The 21,267-nt window shown below is 44.1% G+C and overlaps 1 protein-coding gene across 1 annotated transcript in view; it reads left to right on the top strand.

Moving 5' to 3' along the window:
- The window catches only part of Fras1 (Fraser extracellular matrix complex subunit 1), a 419,545-nt gene that overhangs the window by 291,893 nt on the left and 106,385 nt on the right, over positions 1 to 21,267 (top strand). The window contains exons 30-33 of the mRNA XM_041671543.1: positions 5,064 to 5,217; positions 10,347 to 10,534; positions 14,315 to 14,431; positions 21,047 to 21,161. Of these exons, the coding sequence (XP_041527477.1) occupies positions 5,064 to 5,217; positions 10,347 to 10,534; positions 14,315 to 14,431; positions 21,047 to 21,161 (574 nt within the window). The remainder of the gene's footprint in view (positions 1 to 5,063; positions 5,218 to 10,346; positions 10,535 to 14,314; positions 14,432 to 21,046; positions 21,162 to 21,267) is intronic.

Raw genomic sequence — 21,267 nt, 5'->3', positions numbered from 1 at the left:
TACACTGTGTAGGTTTCCGTGCAGCATTGGTAACCGTGGGCTACACTGTGTAGGTTTCTATGCAGCATTGGTAACCGTGGCCTACACTGTGTAGGTTTCCGTGCAGCGTTGGTAACCGTGGGCTACACTGTGTAGGTTTCTATGCAGCACCGGTAACCGTGGGCTGTGCTGTTGTGTAGGTTTTCAGAACTGCCTTACTTTGTGCAACTGAAGCTTCACACCATGTGGCCATTAACTTGCATTTTCCATGTTTCCTGCCCCTGGTCTATTCCTGTTCTGCTTTCCTTGGGAATCTGACTGTTGTAGGTTCCCCATGTCAGAGACCACACATCTTTTTCCTTCTTGTGTCCTGCTTATTTCTTTTAGCTGAATGTCTTCCACATTGTCATCCCTCCTTTTTATAATGGCTGAATAATATCTCTCTTTTTTGATAGAATGTTGGGGGTTCTGAGTGCCTTGATTCTTATGTCTTTGTCTTTTCCATACCTACTGCAGATTTACAATCAAGCTTACATAAAGTCTTGAAGTTATAATAGTGCATTTTAAGCTGATACGTTGCTTTCAACCACACACTGCTCTCCACGTGTATGTGTGCCTGACGCCTGATATTTCGCTGTTAGTATCACAGTTTATGGTTTTGTATATCGTCAGTCCTGCTAACAAATTCCTACAGTTATAATTGTCTTTACTGCTTTTGCCTTTTAAAATCTTATTCCAGTTTTTCTAGGGAATAAAAACCCTACATAAGTGTGTAAATGCATGCACACGCTCACATGCAGAGTATTCTGTAGGGAATGTACAGAAAATACAGGCTATGCCTGTTTAGAAGAGACAGTGGTTTTTCTGAATGTGTCCAAACTGTTGTTGGTTGAGTCCATGTATGTAGAGATTGTAGGAGCAACCAGCTCTCCTTTGCTCTGCAGGTGAGTTCTCACAGTGTTAACTGACGTCTCTTCATTTCTACTTGAAGAACTCCAGCCTTTCTTGTCAGACAGGTCCAGCTGTGGTCAGCAGTTCTAGCCTCGGTTTGTCCAGAAAGCCTCTCTTGCATCTATGAATGACAGCGTCACTAGTGAAGGGTTCTTGGATCGCTGTTTTATCTTCATTGCTTTAGCTGTGCAATCCCTGCCTCCAAGCGTACAGGGTCTGTGCTGTGGAGTCCAGCACTCATCGTGTGGGGTGCCTGCAGAATTCTCTCTCTCTTAACTTTTGGAAACATGATCATCATGTGACTTCTTCTTCAGGTTCCATTTGCTTTTAGTTCTCTGAATGTCAGTGATTTGGGCGAACATTCCCGACCTCATATTGGAAAGTTTTCTGCCATTGTTTCTGTACCCAGGGGCTTGTTCTTTATTCTTCTGCTCTTTATTATTTTTCTTCCTTGGACTGGGTTCTTTCAAATGATCTGTTTGCAGCTCATGGATTCTCTCTTTCCATGGGGCTTTCTATGGAAGCTCTCTTGAGTTATTAATTTCATACATTGTATTATTTAGCTCCAATTTCTCTTAACTTTTTTATGGTTGCTGGCTTTGGTGGGCTTTCATTGTGTGTGCATTTCTCTCCTGACTTCATTGCATTTAGTTTTCTATCTGTGTCCACCTGTTACCTGTGCTTCCTTGATAGTTTTGTCTTGTGTTCTTTGTCATGCAGTTCATAGACCTCTATGTTTTTACAAAAAGCTTTGTTTTTTTTTTTCCTTTCAGTGATATCGCATTTTTTCGGTTATCTTCTCTGTGTTCCTTGAAATCTTGCATTGCTGATTGCATGTGACCAAGTAGTCATCTCTACTAGCCTTCATTGTTTGGCTTCCTGAGGAAAAGGCTTTCGGCACTCAGTTCCAGCTAAAGATTTTAAAGTTCTTTCAAAATGTCGTCTCTGCACAGTGCATTTGTTCTAGTTCTTTTGAACTCTCCTCTGGGAAGATTTGAAGATTTTAAGCCTTCTCTAAAAACTGCAGAGCCAGCCTTTGTGCTAAAACCCACCATTCTACCTATGACAGTGCACTAATGTATTTAGTACACCCTATTGGCTGTGTGCTATCTCTAGAGTCTCGTATGCACTGTCTATGGGACATAGAGCTTGGGCTGGGAAAGGGGCTGTGACTGGGACCTTCTATTCTGCAATCTTGTTGATGTCAAGAATTATACGTCTTATTCCTAGAAGTTGTTTGTTTCTTAACTACTGAAAAGAATAATTGAAAAACAGAGGCATTACATTTTCAGGAGAAACATGAAGAATATTGCAGTCTATCCTGGGCTGGATTCCTTGTGAACTGGCATGCCTACCTGTCTTTCATGCCATTTAAACAGGGAATATTCAGTCTTACTCGACAGTGTAATGTGGGGCCTAATTTTGTTTTGGTTTTGTTGGTGTCATTATTGTTTTGATTTTTAGCATCCTAATAGGTTTCAGGGTGCCACTCGAAGAGCACACTCTTCTCAACATTGACTTGCTAGCTGCACTGTCCCCTAAATGGTGGCAGTGTTCCTAGGGCCACAGAATTGCAATGATAAAGTGTGTTAGAGATGAAGACCCAGCAGAGAGCTGTCTGGGGAAGGGTCACAGGGCTTGCTGGCTTGGGGTATGAAAGCTGCATTGCCTGATTAGGCTGATAATGTGTTTATCGGTGCATAATTGATCTCTCCAACAAAAGTCAAAGTTGACTAAACTGCTTCTATTAAAAAGAGGCCTAGCAATTAGAAGCCCCAGGAGCACACGTATCATGATATCTGAAGCTGTCGCAGAGATTTATAAGCAATGTCTTAGGCACACTTTTCATGTTTCTGTAGATATTATGCTATCTCCATTTTTAAAGGGGAAAGTTCTCTGGAATTTTGCCACTGAACATCAACCAAAGTAGGAAAGACCCTTTTCCTGCTCTCCTAGATACCCTTTGACTCCATCTTGGGAGGTGTAGGCATGGTGGAAAGTGCCTTCTGGAGGTGAACTATGCAAGTATAATTAACTTCAGAACAATCACACCTCCCCGTCTGAAAAGTACCCTCCTGAGAGGGTATGTGCTCTGTTCTTTAGTGGCACATTTGCAAGAAACAGTAATTTTGAAAGCCATCCCTTCCAAAATACCCAAATAAAAAATATTGGTTTCTCCAGTTTGTGAAGTATGGAAAGAAACTGAGAAGAGAAAGCAGGCAGCCTCACTCCTCTTCTTCTTGGGGAAATGTTAGTGGTGAGGCTTAGGAAGAGGGTGCACACCCTGTAACCAGGGTTGGACTCTGCCTCTTTGGTGGAATGTTACTCTTCCTTCCCTCGGCAGTTACCCCCTTGCAGGCCTCCATCTTCTTTCTCTTGAGCCTTTGCACGATTGTGTAAAATGTGTCCTATGACTGCTCCTTCATCCAGTGTCAGTTACTACAGCTCACTGGCCATGGACTCCATCTTGCTAACACAAACCTATCATCTCATTATCATGCTCATCCTATTGTCTTTCCTAAACACTCCTGTTCCCTTCTGCATGTCTGGAAGTTAAATCGAGACTCCAGCATAGCTGCTGTTGCTTCTCCTAGTCTTTCTTAAGTCAGTTCTACTGGTACCAAACATTTGGATATTTTGTTTCGTGTACAGCATATTGTCTCCATCTTTGCCTTTGCTTAATAAGCTGGCCCCTCTTCCTAGAGTCTGCTGCCACTCTTCTCAGTAGAAAGCCACTGTTTCTGTTAGTCCAAACTGAAATGGTATTTCCTTCAGAAAGTCCTCCTGAGACCACCATTCTCTCTTCCTGACACCCCCTCCTCAAACTTCTTACAGAGTGCCCGTGTGAAGCATCTGACTCTTCCTGTCTCCCCCGCTAGGCTCTGCAGTTGGTTTGTATCTAAACACTTCACTCTAGAGACGGAGTCGGCATAGTGTATGTGCTTAAGGAATCACTCATAGATCATATGCGGTGGATAAGGACTGAAAGACAGGCAGGAAGGCAAATGAAAGAAAAAAATGGAAAGGCTTAGTGTCCTGAATGACGGGAGTCACTTACTGAAGATACATGGCAAGCAAAGGCAGAGTATGAAGACATCTAAATATATACAGACACGTGTACCCGGCTACACACAGAGTCGGCACGTGGCCCACGGTGTAACTGTGCTGTGCACTGCTCTACTCTGTTAGATAAGATGCTCGTGGCCCACGGTGTCACTGCTGTGCACTGCTCTTCTCTGTTAGATGCTCATGGCCCACGGTGTCACTGCTGTGCACTGCTCTTCTCTGTTAGATGCTCATGGCCCACGGTGTCACTGCTGTGCACTGCTCTTCTCTATTAGATGCTCGTGGCCCACGGTGTCACTGCTGTGCACTGCTCTTCTCTGTTAGATGCTCATGGCCCACGGTGTCACTGCTGTGCACTGCTCTTCTCTATTAGATGCTAGTGGCCCACGGTGTCACTGCTGTGCACTGCTCTTCTCTGTTAGATGCTCATGGCCCACGGTGTCACTGCTGTGCACTGCTCTTCTCTATTAGATGCTCGTGGCCCACGGTGTCACTGCTGTGCTCTGCTCTACTCTGTTAGATAAGATGCTCGTGGCCCACGGTGTCACTGCTGTGCACTGCTCTTCTCTGTTAGATGCTCATGGCCCACGGTGTCACTGCTGTGCACTGCTCTTCTCTATTAGATGCTAGTGGCCCACGGTGTCACTGCTGTGCACTGCTCTTCTCTGTTAGATGCTCATGGCCCACGGTGTCACTGCTGTGCACTGCTCTTCTCTATTAGATGCTCGTGGCCCACGGTGTCACTGCTGTGCACTGCTCTTCTCTATTAGATGCTCGTGGCCCACGGTGTCACTGCTGTGCTCTGCTCTACTCTGTTAGATGCTCATGGCCCACGGTGTCACTGCTGTGGACTGCTCTTCTCTATTAGATGCTCGTGGCCCACGGTGTCACTGCTGTGCACTGCTCTTCTCTGTTAGATGCTCATGGCCCACGGTGTCGCTGTGCTGTGCAGTGATCTTCTCTGTTAGATGCTCTCTAGCAACAGCATGCCCCCGTGACTTACATTTTTGAGGAGCCACTTTTCTGAGTATGCCTGGACCCAGTGCTGTACCTCTCTTTCCTTCCAGAATGATGGAGTTCTGCGGCTTGTGACCAACTCTATGGTGTGGGTTCCCCAAGGGGGGATGCTGAAGATCACCAACCGAATCCTGCAGGCTCAAGCTCCCGGGGTCAGAGCCGAGGATATCATCTACAAGATCACGCATGACCACCTGCGGTTTGGTAACGTGTTTCTTTAGTGTGGCTTCATTTTGCATCGAGGGTTAGGACTTGGTGTTACACCATGCCATGCAGTAAGCTTCCTCATACTTCATGCACCTCACTGAGGGGCGAAGTGATCATGTAGGCTGGTACACTGTCCACTCTCATGAGTATTTTATCAGCACATTGTATATAACATCTAAGATAGTAGCTTGTTTTATGTAATTATTTTACACATGACATTACGTTGCACATGACACAGCAGCTTTCTGACAGTCACCTAGCTAACATGTGTGAGAATTTCAATGGCCAGGCTCTCAGATGCTACCTTTGTTCTCTTAAGACCCATCTTTAGACTCCCTTTTTTTTAATTTAAAATTTTTTTGCATTTGTTTATTTACTGTGCGCACACAAGGGCACATGCGTGTCCACGAGAGCACATATGTGTCCGTGTATGCCTACAATACCATTCTTCTTTCTGCCTTGTGAGTCCCAGGGCCAAACCCTCAGACTCAGTAGCAGGCTTCTTCTCCCACTGAGCCACGTTAGCAGCCCAGGCTCTTAATAAGGATGAGAAAGAAATTGCACAGAAATATTCTTCAATATTCACCATTATTACTTTCCCAAGAAAGATAATGCATGTAGTAACCTAAGGTATTCCGGTTGACGTCAACTGGAAGTGCAGTTTAGCAAGAGTTATACTGAGGTATGGTTCATAAGTGACTCCCCAGAAATGAAGAGAAATAGCTAAGTGCTGACCACAGAAGCAGTCTTTGCTCTTGCTCAGAGGCTGGTGGAGAGTGCCCTGTGTCTGCCCATCACTCACTCTTGAGCCTGGTACTCACAGTTTTTGGTTAGACTGGCAGTCAACAAGCCTCAAACATCTTCCTACCTCCACCCCTACAGTGCTGAGGTTACAGGTATGCATGAGACCATGCCTAGCTTGTTAACATGGGTGCTGGGATTTCAACTTGGGTCTTGGTACTTGGCATCAGGCCACCTCCCCAGCCCTTGACTAATATTTTGAAGATAACTATTCATATATTTGTGGACTATTGCTGACTTTCGATCCATTTGGTAGCTTCTCATTTGGGGTTAGGGTTTGCTCTTTCGACTTTTGATGTATCGTATTAGGGACACATGATATTGCTGTTTTATTGTATTTACATTAACTTTAATCCCCTGATTAAGGTGACAGCTGCCAAATTCCTCTACTACAGTTATTCTTCTCCTATCTGTAATTCATTCATGTTCTGTTTCTAGTGCACTTGCCCTGCTGAGTTCGTACTAGGTGACTTCTAAGTCCTTTTCATCTCTAAATGCCTCTGACTCTTGTGATATATTAAATCCCCTAACTTTATTATGACTATTAAAAGCCAGAAATTAAGAAACCGCCCAGTATTTCATTAAATATTAAACAGAACAACACTGAATTAAGTGGTTTTTAAGCAGATGAAAGTTTGCCATTTCAGCTTAATAAATTCTTGATTGGGAGCCTTTTCTACTGTAACCCAATTTCTCTGTGTGTGTTTCTCCCCGTTAATAGTAATCAAATCATGTCACTATAGAGAACCATCTAAGAGCGAAAAGGATGGCTGGAGTTAGACACCCGCACAATCACAAATCTACTCCCATCCCCCTGTCCCAGTGAGATGCGCCTGTGGCCCCCACATCAAGCTTCTGACTGCTCTGTGTTCTCACACCACTTTCGAACCTTCAATGTGGTTTAAGCTTTTCGTGGAGAACTGACATTGGGAATGGAGCTGAGCACAAATCCCTTATACAGTATGAGTGTAACGAGCTTCAATTCAGCTAGGCACAATCGTTACACCTGCAATTCCAGCACTTGGAAATCTGAAGCAGGAGGATTGCCACTAGTTTATGATCCAGGAAAGCTTGGCTTTCATAGAGTGAGACAGAAACAAAACAAAAAGCAAAAAAGAAAACAAAACAAACAAAACTAAATTCAACCACACTTCCAGACTCATCCAGTTGATTGACACATGTATCCTTAGTGTCTTTGTAGAGGTGAAAATAGTCTAGTAGTCTATCAAAGTACTTTGGACATCATTGGAGAAGGAATGTCACTTATTCTAAATCACTGGAACTCTACATTATTTATCATACTGTAAGAAAGCTTAATAAAAATGGCCTCAATCCCAACATAATTCATGGCGATTCAAATGAGATTTTAATTCTAATAGCATTAATTTTTCTCTTCAAAATTCTTCATTAAACATAGCCTTAAGTATCCCATACGTTCCAGACAGAAGCGACTGCTGGTTTCCAAGTGTAGAGTTTTACATTGGAAATATGTCTTCTATTTTTGGTGCTATCATGGTAAAAGCAGTGGTTAGCACCCACACACAGTATTAGCTTCCCCTCTTCAGGACTATGGCACCAAGGCCTTGAAATTTCCCCTTTTCTCCTCAAGTTATTCTTTCCAAGACTCCCATATTTATTGCATCCAGTGGCCAACTCTCCATCCTCGATGTGTCTGTCCTGTCCTTCTGTACTGTGCCCCTCGGTGGCAGCCGCCCTGGCTACAGATGGTCTTTCACTCAGTCTTCTCTTGCTTCCAGATCTGTGATTGGCAGCCTGCATTGCTTTTCTCCCCACTGTCTGCTTGTCTCTATGCAAATTGTGTGTCGGTTACCTTAGTTCAGGTCTTAACCTCAACACAAGATTTTGTACTAACCTTCTAATTGCTTAAACTGTCTATTTAAATTGATTATTGTCATTTTTAATAAAGTCTGGCCTCCTTAGTAGTATTTTCAAGTCTTATAGACCATCTGTATTCCAGCCACATGATTCCATGTCCCCAATCCGTGCATACCCGTCACCTGCAGAAGTTCTCCAGTGGCTCCCTGCTGCTTCCAGTGCAGATCTGCAGCAGTAGCAATAGATGTGTCGGATTATCTGTGGGTCCTCTACTCTAAAAGGCCTGTTGCAACAGATGCTATCTAATAGACACTCAAATTGTTGGAACTAGTCAATATCCTGCAATACCTGGGAAGCTGTGTCATATGGGAGTGATTTTGTTGTTGTTGTTGAAAATGTATTTCTTTCAATAGGCATTGTTAGGGAAGTTCTGCTTGGCTCTTTTGTCATAAAGCAGAGCAGTTAGGAAGTCAGATGTAGGATGTTTTCTGCGCTCTTTTTCTCTTCATTGTGGCAGTTCCTTTCAGAGCATTTCACAACCGTACTGACACTCATGAACAGGCCTGGTCCTGGGAAGCCATGTCTGCTCACAGTATCTTATGATGTGGATTGTCACCAGGAGAGATCGTGATAGAATTGTTTATCTAACAGGAGATGAACAGCAACACAGAACCAGAGTGAATCCATTCCCTCAGATGGTTCCATGAACGCTGGCGTTTTTTTCCTATTGCAGTATTTTGTTACCACCCAGTGGGTTTTGCTCCTCTTTAACTTGAATTTAGTGCATACAAATATTAGAATGGGTGTTTACGTTGAGATGGAAGATGGGTTTCTCTGGAGTAATGAAAATATGCTTCTGAAAAAAAGAAATTTGCTGTCAGTTATTCAATATGCCTAGAGTATTAAGATTGGGCATCCGCCTACAAAACATTTTAAAAATAGAAAATAGATTCTCTGTCCTTCTCTCTCTTTGTGTTCTCCCTCCCTGCCTCTGGTTCCTCCCCTCTCTTTCTTACACACACACACACACACACACACACACACACACACCTGCTATCCCTCCTACTATCAAAATGGCAGAGTAGCTTTGGGAGGCTTACTGTTAGATGCAAAACACAGCCTCCTTTCAAAAGGGCATCTATTTTTCTGTGTGGTCTTCACTCTAGGGTATATTCTTGTGAAATTTTAATTGTTTCTATAACACTTCTGTATTTGTGATCTCACCAGAAGATGACAGTAGTTTCAGGTGAGGGAGAAGCTTTAAAAACAGGTCGGTGGTGTTTGGATTTAGATTTCCTTGCTGCGTTTCAAATAAAATGTGTCAAATGAAGGGGGAGAAAATGCTAAGACAAACACTGACACATGGACAGAAAACAGTAAGGGTTAGTAATAAAACTTCATGGCTAAGAAAATGAACTTTCAGTTCAAATCCCTGCTTCTCTGCTGACCTCCAGCAGGTCTCGGAACTTCTCTAGGGCTAAAGACATCTGTAAGGGAGATGGCATCACTCATATGACACACGGAAGAGCCCATGGGAGTAACCAGCTTTCTTTAAAATCCCTTTAATGTTTGTGTCCAACAGGTTGAGCGTTGCTTGGCCAAAATGCCAAGAAATACCAAAAGTATTTCAAATATGGATTTTAAAAAATTATTTAGTATTTTCAAACAAGTGATAAGATATCTTGAAAATGAGACTGAAATCTAAGACATGATCACTTACATGTCATATGCATCTTTTACATAACAAAGCCTGAAAGTGACTTCCCACAGTAGACTTCCTGTTCCTAGTGTTTGACTTTGCCCTGCTGTGCGAGATCACTCCAGTGTGGAATTATCTACTATGTGTCATGTTGCACCCCAAAAGCTTGGGATCGTGGATCTTTTTGGATCGTGGGCATCCAGATGAGGGATGTTCATCCTGAGCTGGTTTTACATTGCCCATGAGCAGTGGAGCCCTAGGAGTGTGAGGAAGCTCGTGAGTCTGGGAGAGGCAGAGCTGGGTTTGCGCTGCCACACCAGGAATGTGCCTATGTGTCCTGTGTGTGTCCTGGTATCAGCCAACGTTGCCTCCACTGGGCGGAGTCTTCTCAGGAATAACTCCCACTGAACTCTCTCCCTGTTAGGGTTCCAGTCTACAGCTGTTCTTTAAAACCACTTTGAGTTACAACCAAAGTCCCATATAGAAATTAATACATCCAGTGCCCGGTGTGCGTCTATTCACAACACCCACTACAATTTGAGTCTTGTTGTGTAATTTTAATAAATACTAGTCAACAACTTTATACATAGATCGCTGTTACATGGCTATTGGAGACTGGGGATTCGGTGTCTAAAGGGGAATTCCATGATATTTATTGAGTTCTGTTAGTGGCCTTACCTTAGCTTTAGAGACGTACTTGTTCAGTTTGTAAGGAAGGAACGCTGGGAAGGAAGGAGATCTCCAGCTGGCCTTTCCCAGAGATGTAACCCTACGGCCTGTGCTTCCCTAGGGGAGGTGGTCCTCCTGATGAATCTGCCTGCAGACAGCCCCGCCACTCCTGCCGAGGAAGGGCAGCACCTGCCTGATGGAAGGATGGCAACCCCCACCAGCACCTTCACACAGCAGGACATCGACGATGGCATTGTGTGGTACAGACACTCGGGAGCCCTGGCCCAGAGTGACGCCTTCCGCTTCCAGGTGCGCTCTGTCTACATCCTTGCCATCCATTTTTCAAAGGCCACATGGGCCGTTTTCTTCCATTGCCTGTCTAGGAGCAGGAGGCGTAATTAATAACATTAAGAGTTTTGTAAAAATGTTTATTCAGGTGAATAGTAACAGGTGCTACCTAGAGTTCTGCCATTATCGTTTATCGAAATTGGTGACAGGCTAGACCATAAGCAGAAATGCAAAAGAATAAGAAAGAATATGAGGTTGTATTACTGATGATTGTAAATACAAGTGAAATCATAACAAAAAGTAAACAAGACTGTTAAACCACTTGGTATAGTTTAAGTGTTCTTAAAGGAAATCAAAGGAGTGAACCATTAAGAACCGTTGAGGAGAAAATAACTTTTGACGACTCACGTGAAGGGTACAAAATTGTATTTAAAAAAAGTGGTGGTACCGTTTATTATTGAGCAAGAAAACACAAAAATAAGTGGACCAGATGTTTAACATGGGAGCCTAGCAACCCACAAGGAAAGCAAAAAGGAGAATCTGGTTAATTCTAAAACACTGTGAGTGACAACAAGAACAATGGCCGATTTTTTTTGACAAGAGCAGTAACATTAAGCAAACCTACAGCTAGAAGGATTAGAAATAAAAATTAGACAGGAATACTAAGGAATACTAGGAGGCTAACCAGAATGCAGAGTCTTATAAGATGTCAGGAAATACATTGGTTCATTGTGGTGCCCACAGCATGCCCTTCAAGTTCCAGGCTTTTCTTTCGTCTAAGAATGCACTCCACTTCTAATGCCTGGCATGTACGTTTTAGTTGCCTGATAAATCAGTGTTTTTCCAAAAAGCAGGCTGATAGAAATATGGAAACTATTAAAATGAGATTCCAAAGTGAGCAAATGCTCCGTGGCCTTTGCTGGAGTTAATGTCTCAATTTCAGCCCCCGGGACGGCAGCAGTCCTGAGAGAATGAGTCAGAATTGAGGCGAAGACCTCAATCAGAAGAAGTCACCTCAGCAAACTAGAGCCCACAGATCTGCCTTCCCTTTCTCAGGGGTCAAGACAGCATGCTGCCACTATGGAGTCTTTCCCTAGAAGGGAATTCTAACCACCTGTTCAAAATGACACGAAGTAGCTTTGCAACTTGGTTACGGAGTGAAATAAAATAATGAAAAATAAGTTTAAAGGTACTGATTTAGGGAGGAAAAAAATACTGGTGCATACCTACGCTTCCAGCACATCCAAGGTCAGAAGTTCAAGGACATCAGCTGCATAATAAGTTTGGCCATCCTGAGCTAGATGAGGCCCAGCCTCAAACCTAACAAACTTGCCCACTTACAAGATTTACGACATAAGACTGAAGATTATTACTTAGAAAGTAGGTCTCTGTAGAGTCCTCATGCTCCTTACATGAAACATGATAGAACTTCTACTTCAAATAGCTTTCAAAGTATTTGTGATATTCTTGAAACATAGCCTCAAGAATGAAAGAGTATCATTTTGGGGATGTGGGTTTATACTACCCCACTTCTCCAAACTATGGTGTCCTGGGTCAAAGAGCAGTAAGAACTTCTGGCTAAAAAGGACCTTAATTCTGCAGTAAGGAGCTTGCCTTTTTAGAAGATGGTTTATGGACTCCCTCTGGAAGCAGTAAGAGAGAGGGAGAGAGAGAGAGAGAGAGAGAGAGAGAGAGAGATTTTTGACAGGGTTTCTCTGGCCTCTGGCTTCCCTGGAACTCATTTTGTAGACCAGGCTCACCTTGAACTTACGGACATCCTCCTGCCTCTGCCTCCAAAGTGGTGGGATTCAAGGCATGCGCCACCACCGCCCGGCTGAGAGAGACTGATTTTAAGCAGGGACCGCATATTTATTCTGAGCGTGAAGTGACTCTGAGATGAGGTTCTCCTGGACGTAAAAGTGTCGCTGTCTGTTTTTAAATTTTTTTTACTTTGAAAGCATACTTCATATTTTGGTCTGAAAAGCACAGACACTTTATCCGTGTGCTAAAGTAAATGGTTAGTAACTTCCCCGTTTATCATCTTAGTGTCCCTGGAAGATCTTAAACCAAGAGGAGGCTGTCATGGTGTCGGTTTCTTTTCCCCTCCCTTTTTTCCCCTTTAAAGCAGGAAATGTAATCTAATGAGCTGCGTAGATTTAATTTCATTTTGATGCTGATGTGCTGTCATGAGCCATCAATGCAGCCCGTCTGTTACTTTGCATGTATGATTGGATTTATGTAAGCTGCATGGCATTTTTAATCACTAGATGGTCTAGCGAGAGGGCAAGTACATCCAGCCATTTTTATGTAAGAAAATAACTGTGTATTCAGATCATGTTGACACAGAATCCGTGGATGTGGTTTGAAAAAGACCAACATTGTATTTCATGCTATTTCGCTGCCAGTGTATTTATGCGGAGGCCAGCCTGATTTACTTGCTCTGTTAATATGCCAGTGTTTCACAGCCTGGCCAATGCTGTTTCTCTGCCTTCACGACAGAAGGAAATACCTCCCCTAACTCCTAATTTCTTAAGTCTACCAAAGTGAGTCATCTTGCACAGTGGCAAGCTTGTGAACCCAACTGGCCCATTTATTCTGATTTTGAGACATTGCTTTGTTGTTTTTTTAATTTTTAATTTCCTCTGTACAAATGGAATAATTGTATTGCTTTGTGGGGAACAGGGAAATTACCTTTGAAAAGAGACTAAGAGCTGAGCCCACGCCAGATGATCAGCAACGTGTAACTGGTCGTTGGTCATCACTTCCAGTGATGGTGGAGCATTGGCAGCCCCTGGGAGACATCCAAATGTCCTAAAACTTCACTGCAGGCTTCTGATCTAATCTAGATGAAAGCCCAGAAGATGGTTTTCCTGCTGGGTGCAGTGTACAGTATCCCTCCTTCTGTCAGCAGGGACAGACAGCTACCTGCAGCTTGTGACAGGACTAAGGAGACAGTGGAGACAAGACGGGCTTAGGGGAGCAGCCCAGCAGCACCAGGAGGAAGCTTGAGAAACTGATGCAGAAAAGCATAGGTGTTGTTGGCCTGTTTCTTAACACATTATCTCGCCAGTTAGCTCTTGTTGGTCTCTGGCTTCCCACCTCAGCTTCCCTAGTGCTGGTATTTGGCACAGGCTCATCCGCTGCCCCCGGCACAGGTTCGTGCCGCTGTCTTTAGCACATTTTTTGGTGGTCTTTGAAGCAAGAAAAAGAAGCTGACTCTGTGACCATTGCCCTTGCTGTAAATATTACTGAAGTGCAGCGATAAAGCTAAGTCATGTGACTAATGGTCCAGATGTCTGTATCTACACTGAGTAAAGATGAGAGGAACGGAGTAAGAGAGAACCATGTTATAGATGCACTATAAACACGTTCCATAGCCATAAACATGATCCACTCTCATTAATGGTTAATACCATAGCCGAGTATCATAGGATTGGGTTAAATGAAGAGAATTTCAAGTACATGTGAGTTTATGTAAGGAGATTATGTAGAGATATCACAGAAAAAAAGATTAATCTGAAATGCTTCAATGTGTCCATCAATCTTTCTAGGTAGTGAAATTCTATATTTTCTTTCTGATTTATACTGTCATGGATTTTAAGAACTGCCTAAAATGGTTATGCAGATTTTTTTATAATCAGTAAATGATTAGAAATAAAATACAAAGAACAGAAAGAGAATTGTGATGTAGGCGCATATAGAACTCAAAGGCAGATGGTTTGGGGGTGGGGAGTCTAAATGCATACAAATGTGTTCTGCCCAGTAGAAGAATAAGGCTCACCATGATGATTTTGTTTTCAGGTATCTAGTGCCACTGATGCCCAGGCCCACCTGGAAAATCACATGTTCAACATTGCAATCTTACCTCAGGCACCTGAGGCACCTAAACTCTCCCTGGGGACATCTCTCCATATGACCGTGAGTTGAATGGGAGGGCTAATACTTTACTCTTGGACAAAGCACACCCACCCGTGCAGAAGCAAAGTGAGCCAATGCCTTCGTGTGGGATGCAGTAAATATTTGGCCCAAAACTAGACCCTAAAGCCAACAAGAACAGCCCTGAAAGACATTTCTCACTAGCTTGAAAAAGGAACTTAAAGTCCCCTCAGAAAAAGAAGATATGTAGAATCTATTCTTGCCCATCCAACCATTGCCCCTTGACTCTCTTCAGCACCCCATACAGCTATTGTGTCTCTCCCTGAGCACTTCTAGGGTAGAATTAGTCTGTCGTTTACAGCGCCACCTAGCTGGAGCGGCTGCTCTTCATGTCGTAAAGCTCTACCAGAAGCTGACTTTCTAGTGTAAGAGCTTCCTGGAGTAGGTGGTGTCAATGCTGACTCCAGTGCGATATGCAGCAACTAATTATCCAAGTAAAAGAACAAGAAAGGCAGGTAGAGTGGAGGAGAGATGGCCAAGGGCTTTCAGAGCACAGGGAGGACCCAGGGGTGAGAAAGCTGGTGACGGCTGAGACGTAACAGGTAGTTCAATCACCCAGAGAGATGAGGAAAGCATGTTTGGAATGTGGAGATCATTATACCCAATCCCAGAAGGCCTTGTGGACTCTGTGCAAATGAATGTGGCCCACGGAAAGATCTAGCATTCATGTGCAACCATGGCCCATGGCATGCATGCAGTCAATAATGGTTTTAAATACAGCCCAAACACAAAATCATAATGAAGGGGCTCTAGCCAGTTTGAGCATGGCTAACGTGACTCTGTAGGCCTTTCCCTTCTCCCCTATCCCCACTGCCTTGCTAAAAGCTGTTAGATTATAACCCTAAGGCTAGCCACCAAGGTCTGTTCCCTTATTTGGCCACGTCCTCCTCCTGAGACTGACTACCAAGGTACAATGATCAAAGTATTGAAGTCTATCAATACTTTGACTCACCTAATTAACACGCCCAATTATAATTAAACTCCTCATCCTAACATGGGGTTTCCCCTTTTACTTTTATAAACTGCGATTTTACTATGAGCCTCATCTGTCTCCCTGCCCACTCTCCCTGGTTCCCTTCCCCTTCTCTCTTTTCCTGTCTTCCGTCCCTCTGAGGTAAATGTATCTCCTTTGTGTTGAGTACTTGGTCTTGTGAGGGGGTGGGTCCTGCACTGATACCAATCTCTTTATACATAAACTATCCCAAACCACTCAGATTTTCTTTGCAGATTCTAATGGCTTGATCACATGACTCTCAAGCATGAGTGTTATAAATGCCAACATCATATCACAATGGCAAGGGCTGGATATGCCTGAAGGAAGATATCACCTGGGTTGGCTTATAAAGCTCATAAAGACAAGTAGGAAGTACAGAGTACACTGTAACCCTGTGCCTAGAATAGATGGAATGCCAGACTTCTCTTTCAGACAGAGCCATGAGCATGCAAACCCCTGTAAATTCATTGTTATGGGTCCATGTGTTAGTTAGCACCCACAAAATTACACTCCGGTGTAGGGCATCAGCCTTGGGCCACAACAAAGAGAGCAGTGATAGTTTCAGAAATTATGAGGCTGAGGAATGACAGAGACACAAAGGGTGAATGTAGAAAGTTTTTAATGAATAGCTGGTATCGGCATTTCCAGCATAAACTGTAATTTAAAGAAATCATAATTCAGCAGCATTATAAAGTCTGTAATTCATCATTCTGACTGGAGGAACTTGGATCAGAGTTTCCTCTAAACTGTAAAGAAAAATGTGCATACACATTTCTTGCCAAATCAAAGCACTGTTATTTGGAGTTTAGAAGGGAAAGAAACGGGCTGGGAGCCATGGAGGTGGTGTTCGCCTTGCTGCGGTCTCCTCAAGAGACTCCATCTTGCTTCAGCTTTAGTCCCTGGCTGTGCATTTGCAGATTAGGTCTGTCTGCTTGAACCTCGGATCTCTCCAAGGTCAGTTGACTGGAAAATGTGATTTAGCTTACATCACTTAAGATATACAGAGTTGCTGTTCCTTCTGATGTTAATTGGGGCTCTTCCTGTAGGGCACACTTGTTACATGTGACAAAAAACACAGCCTCAGTTCAGTGGTTCGGACTCCTCTAAACACTGAGGCTTTGCACGCATTTGGTAAATTGTACAGATGCGTGTAATATACAGATGAGATGTTTTTGTATATTCCAGATGAGTATGTCATAGATGGGTTTGAGAGGAGTCTGCCTCTCATTCCTACAGTTACTCATTCATTAGTCCTTGCGAGTGCCCATGACAAGTGCTGAAGAAGACACTGCAGATTCAGTGACCTTTAAAAAAAAAAAAACAAAAAAAAACCCCACAAAAAACAGAGTTTCTAGTTCAGGGATTTTTGCATCGAGGAGGAGCTGGGCAAATAAATAAGCAGGGGAATCATACTGCGGAGAATGCCAGAACAGAGCAGCCATTCAGGAGCAAGTAGGAGTGTGCCTTGTGCGGCGAAGCGAAGCATGGGAGCATCGAGAGGAGCTGAGCTGTTGAGTGTAATTATCTCTAAATCAGGGTTCTTAAGGTCTCAGACGTAAGTGTGTATGGGCGTCACCTGGAGAGTTATTACAGTACACTGGAACTCACTTCAAGTTCTCTAATGCAGTAAGTCTGGCTGTGGAGTCAAGAATCCACGTCTCTAGTAAGAACCAGGTGATTCTGTTTCCTGCTGTCCCCATGACTACACTTGAAGAACTACTGATCTGAACTCAAAGCAGGAAATTCGTTCTGGACAACAGGAACAGCGGAGAAGAAAGGGTAGAGACAAAACATGAGCGTTTGGGACACTGCAGGTAGTTCAAGCGAGTGGGAGCTCAAGTTGCTCGATATAAAAGCAAGAAGGCATGTCAGTCAGACTTCAGGGGATTCCATTGTTCCAAAAGACTGTTGGAGGTTTACAGCAGAAAAGCCGTGGTCAGAATTTTAGCAGTCAATTTGGGGAGACTATTGTAGCCCCCGAGCATCTGGATGGGACCTTTGCAGAATAGAAATAGCCAACAGGCTACAACATATACCCCACGGAGTGGTACTGTGGCTTCCGAGTTAGGGAGAACATGTAGAAAGACGTTTGCTCTTGAACGTTCACTGTGGCATTTTTCGCAGGAGCCAAGAGATGAAAGTAACTTAAATGTCTATTGATAGAAAAACAGATAAAGAAGATGTGTGTGTGTGGGGGGGTGTATGTGTGTGCACTCAAATAGTGCAACATGACACAGCCGTACAATGGAAAGGAATCCCATCATAAGGCACGTGGGTTAACCTGGAGCACATGCCAAGTGAAAGGAGCCAAGAACAAAAGAGACCAGTAAGACGACTCCCCTTGTACAGTGATGTAGTCAGATCTTAGGAAAGGAAGGCCGGGCTGTGGTTTCCAGGGCTGAGAGGCGAGAAGAGAAAGGAATGATGGAGAAACTGCTCAGTGGATATAGCGTTTCCGTTGTTTAAGGTGACAGAATTCTGGGGTTCTTTTACAGAACAACATGCATTATGGTTAGCTCTACGCTACACTTAGAAGTGGTTCAGACTGTTAAAAAGCTGAGAGATCTAGAGACACAGCCAGTCAGAACACAGAAAAACCCTGGCTCCTAGAGGGTAACTTCACCTTTCCCTGAGGTCAGGAACATGAGGAGGCGTGGCGGCCTCCGGTTGAGACGAGTTTTTAAAAGTTGTCTGGAATGAACAGTAGAGCCAAGGTCAGTGTGAGAACTGTCCTTCTATACTGCATACGGTAGAGAGCCATGGCAGGTGAGTCACAAGATCCATCATCTTCCAGGCACCCTGGCTGAGAGCAGTGTGTAGCCATTGCGAGTCCCGGGGAGGGGATGGCCCTGAGCAGAGCAGTGACATCCGGGGCACAAGGGTTTGGGTTCTGGATGTCGTCAGACGCAATGCGAGCAGGATGAAAGCTATTATTCTTAATCTTTGGCCAGATGTTATAAAAAATGCCGCCTGTAATTATTTCCATGAAGTTTAATCTCCCACTTCTTAGTGTGTTTAATTGATGAATATTGACTTCTCCAAATCATTAAAATTGACTACTTTGATACATCACTGCTTCAATGTGGCTTTACAAAATTAAGTCCTCCCATTTTCCACATAATATCTATTTTGATTAGTAAAGACGTTGAATCTTTAAATTCTAAAATAGGGTGTCTATTGTCTTGGCTAAACTTGTTTCTTTTTTCGGTAGTTCTATAACAATTATCTTCTTATCACTTTATCTTGCTTAGCGGCATCTGAGTTTTCAGAAGTATTCTATAGCACTTTGAGGATATTTGATTATAGTGGTTTTGACATTGGAAGGTGCCAAACCACGCTTGACAGGGTGTCGGAGCTGTACTTTTTGTCCATGTAGCTGTACCCACATGGATGGCCTGTAAACAACTTTTATAGGGCATATATTTTTAACTTGTTGTCCTTACTTGTTTTATGTTAGCATAGCAGGGTGGGGGAGACCAGCTGCTGTTGGAAATTCTAATTTCCTTGCTCATTACATTCCAGACCTGTGCTAAGGCCTGAAATGTGACTCTTTACTTTAGGGGATTGTTCTAACCTGCAGGCGCTGCCTCTCCTAGGACAGCTATGCCTTTGGGACAATTACAGAGCAACTGGGGCCCTCATGTTTTTATGGTTAAAAATAAGAACACCACACCCTCCTATGAGCCCCACTTAATCCTATTCTACGTGGGGGAATTCCTCTGGAAGGAGTAAGGCTTTGAAGACACAAGAGTGTCAAACTCTAACCTACCTTCAGGGTCTATCAGGAGGAGCCTGCAGCGGGCATATTGCTCGGTGCTGTCTTAAAATCTCACCTGTGGCCCAAGCCCAGACCCAGGTCACACTACTATCCCTTTACTTCTTGATGCACTGTGTTTATGTGACAGCTGTCCTCTATCCACCGTCATGCAGGAGCTGAGAGTCAGACTCCTGTCCTTTGGGCTTCTGTGTGTTGCCACTGTTAGGAGGTGTGGATATGAGCAAGGAGACGGATGGTGGATGCTGCAGGCACACTGTCCAGTTAACATTGCTCCTCTTGCTCGTTGAGAGGTAGAAGAGCACTGTGCTATTTAGTTCCTCTGATCCAGACAATGGATATGAAGATAATAGAGATGATCTTCCTGTACTTTAATAAGCAAAAGTTTCTAAGTGTAAGCAGCTGGCCACTTTTGGTGTGGGAGCTGGGCTCATATTTTTTAACTTTCTTTTTATTTATTCTTTGTTTCTTTTACATCATGTATCTCAATTCCATTCATTTCTCCATCTTTTCATATCCACCCTCTACCCTTGATCCACCTCCACACACCAAGTAAAATAAAATTTAAATAAAAAAAAGGGAAAATCTCATCATGGAAGCTGTGTGTGACATAGTGAGCCACACGATAAATCCTTTTGTTCATACGTCGTCACTTTCAAGTGTTGATTGCAAGAGTCATTGCTCTGGTTCAAGGGCTCTGGTTTCTGCTACATGATTGATCCTGGGCCCTCACTGGGACTCCTTTTGGATATCCTGTTGTTGCCCTGTGTCATAGAGATCCTGTAGCTTTGGGTCTGTTGGACTGACCCCTTCGCGTGCTCCTGCAGGTCATAGACGGGGTGGATATTATTTGGGCCAACTTACAACTCTGATTCTGGGCCTATGCAGTTGCAGGGTTTGCCAGTCCTCCTGCTCTCCCCCATCCTCACCTCCAGCATTGCCCCCTGCTATTTCACCTTGCAGCAATATGCTTTCATGCCCTCAGGGTTGGCTTGCCCACACCTACATCATCCGGACCAGCTCTACTGTGCTGCCCAGGTGAGGTGCAGTGACCGCTTCTCCTGAGTGATGCAGCTGGTGAGGGGCAGCTCTCCAGCTCTTCATGACCTCAGGGTCAACTCTCCTACCTGCCACAGGTGGCAAGGGGCGAGTGGGCGGGCATCTCTCTGCTGCCCACACCACCATATGGCAGGTGATGGGTGTGGCTAGATCTCCCACGCTCATGTTCTCAAGGCCTTGATCAGTGTTCCTGTGCATAGGGTCAGCTCTGCTGTGCTGGCTGGCTGCACTCTCTTTAGCCCTTTGAAGCCAGAATGCTGAGCAGTGCCCATTAGCAAGGCTTGGGGCACAAGAGTTCTCTGAAGAACCGCATGGGGCTAAGACTTCAGCCTCTCAGCCTGGTTCTCTTGATGGCATGCCAGTCACCATGAGCCCACAGAGTTAGAGGAGCAAAGATGCAGTGGGCCAGCTGTGGCGAGTAGAATCGCCAGCCCTGGTGCCGCATTCCCCAAAGTGTTCTACAGCAGGGCCCGTCTAGGAAAGCTAGAATCACCTTGGACACCGACGGTATGCTCTGACATAAATCCAGGGACTGTGGAGAAGAAACCTGCTCAGGCCTGGATCACCTGAAAGGTTTCTGGCCTGGCCGCATTCATTGTGTGAGAGAGAGCAGATCCTTTCTTTAAACTTGGAGATGATCTTGCCAAATAAGAGTAATTTAAAAAGCCCAGAGCACATTTGTTTTGTTTTCTTAAGATTTGGATTTGCCTCTGGCTCTTGTTATCATCCTGCTCCTGTTTTTAATTCTTGCTTCCTCCATCTTGGCCAGGCTCGGGAAGATGGTCTCACTGTCATTCAGCCTCACTCCCTATCCTTCGTGAACTCAGAGAGTCCCGCCGGGAAGATTATATACAATATCACTGTACCTCTGCATCCAAATCAAGGTAAGCTACGCAGTGAAGGTGGAGAGAGACTGATGCTCTTGCCTTGTGATTCTGGACCAATCCTAAAACCTCTGGGCTTCTGCCTACTTCTTTACACTTAACTTTC

The sequence above is a fragment of the Microtus oregoni genome, unplaced genomic scaffold (genome assembly GCF_018167655.1).
Source record: "Microtus oregoni isolate MIOR12 unplaced genomic scaffold, Mior012 000021F_ref0000039, whole genome shotgun sequence".
Classification (NCBI taxonomy): Eukaryota; Metazoa; Chordata; class Mammalia; order Rodentia; family Cricetidae; genus Microtus; species Microtus oregoni.
The sequence above is the reverse complement of the archived record's forward strand: the minus strand, read 5'-3'. Positions and strand labels throughout refer to the sequence as shown.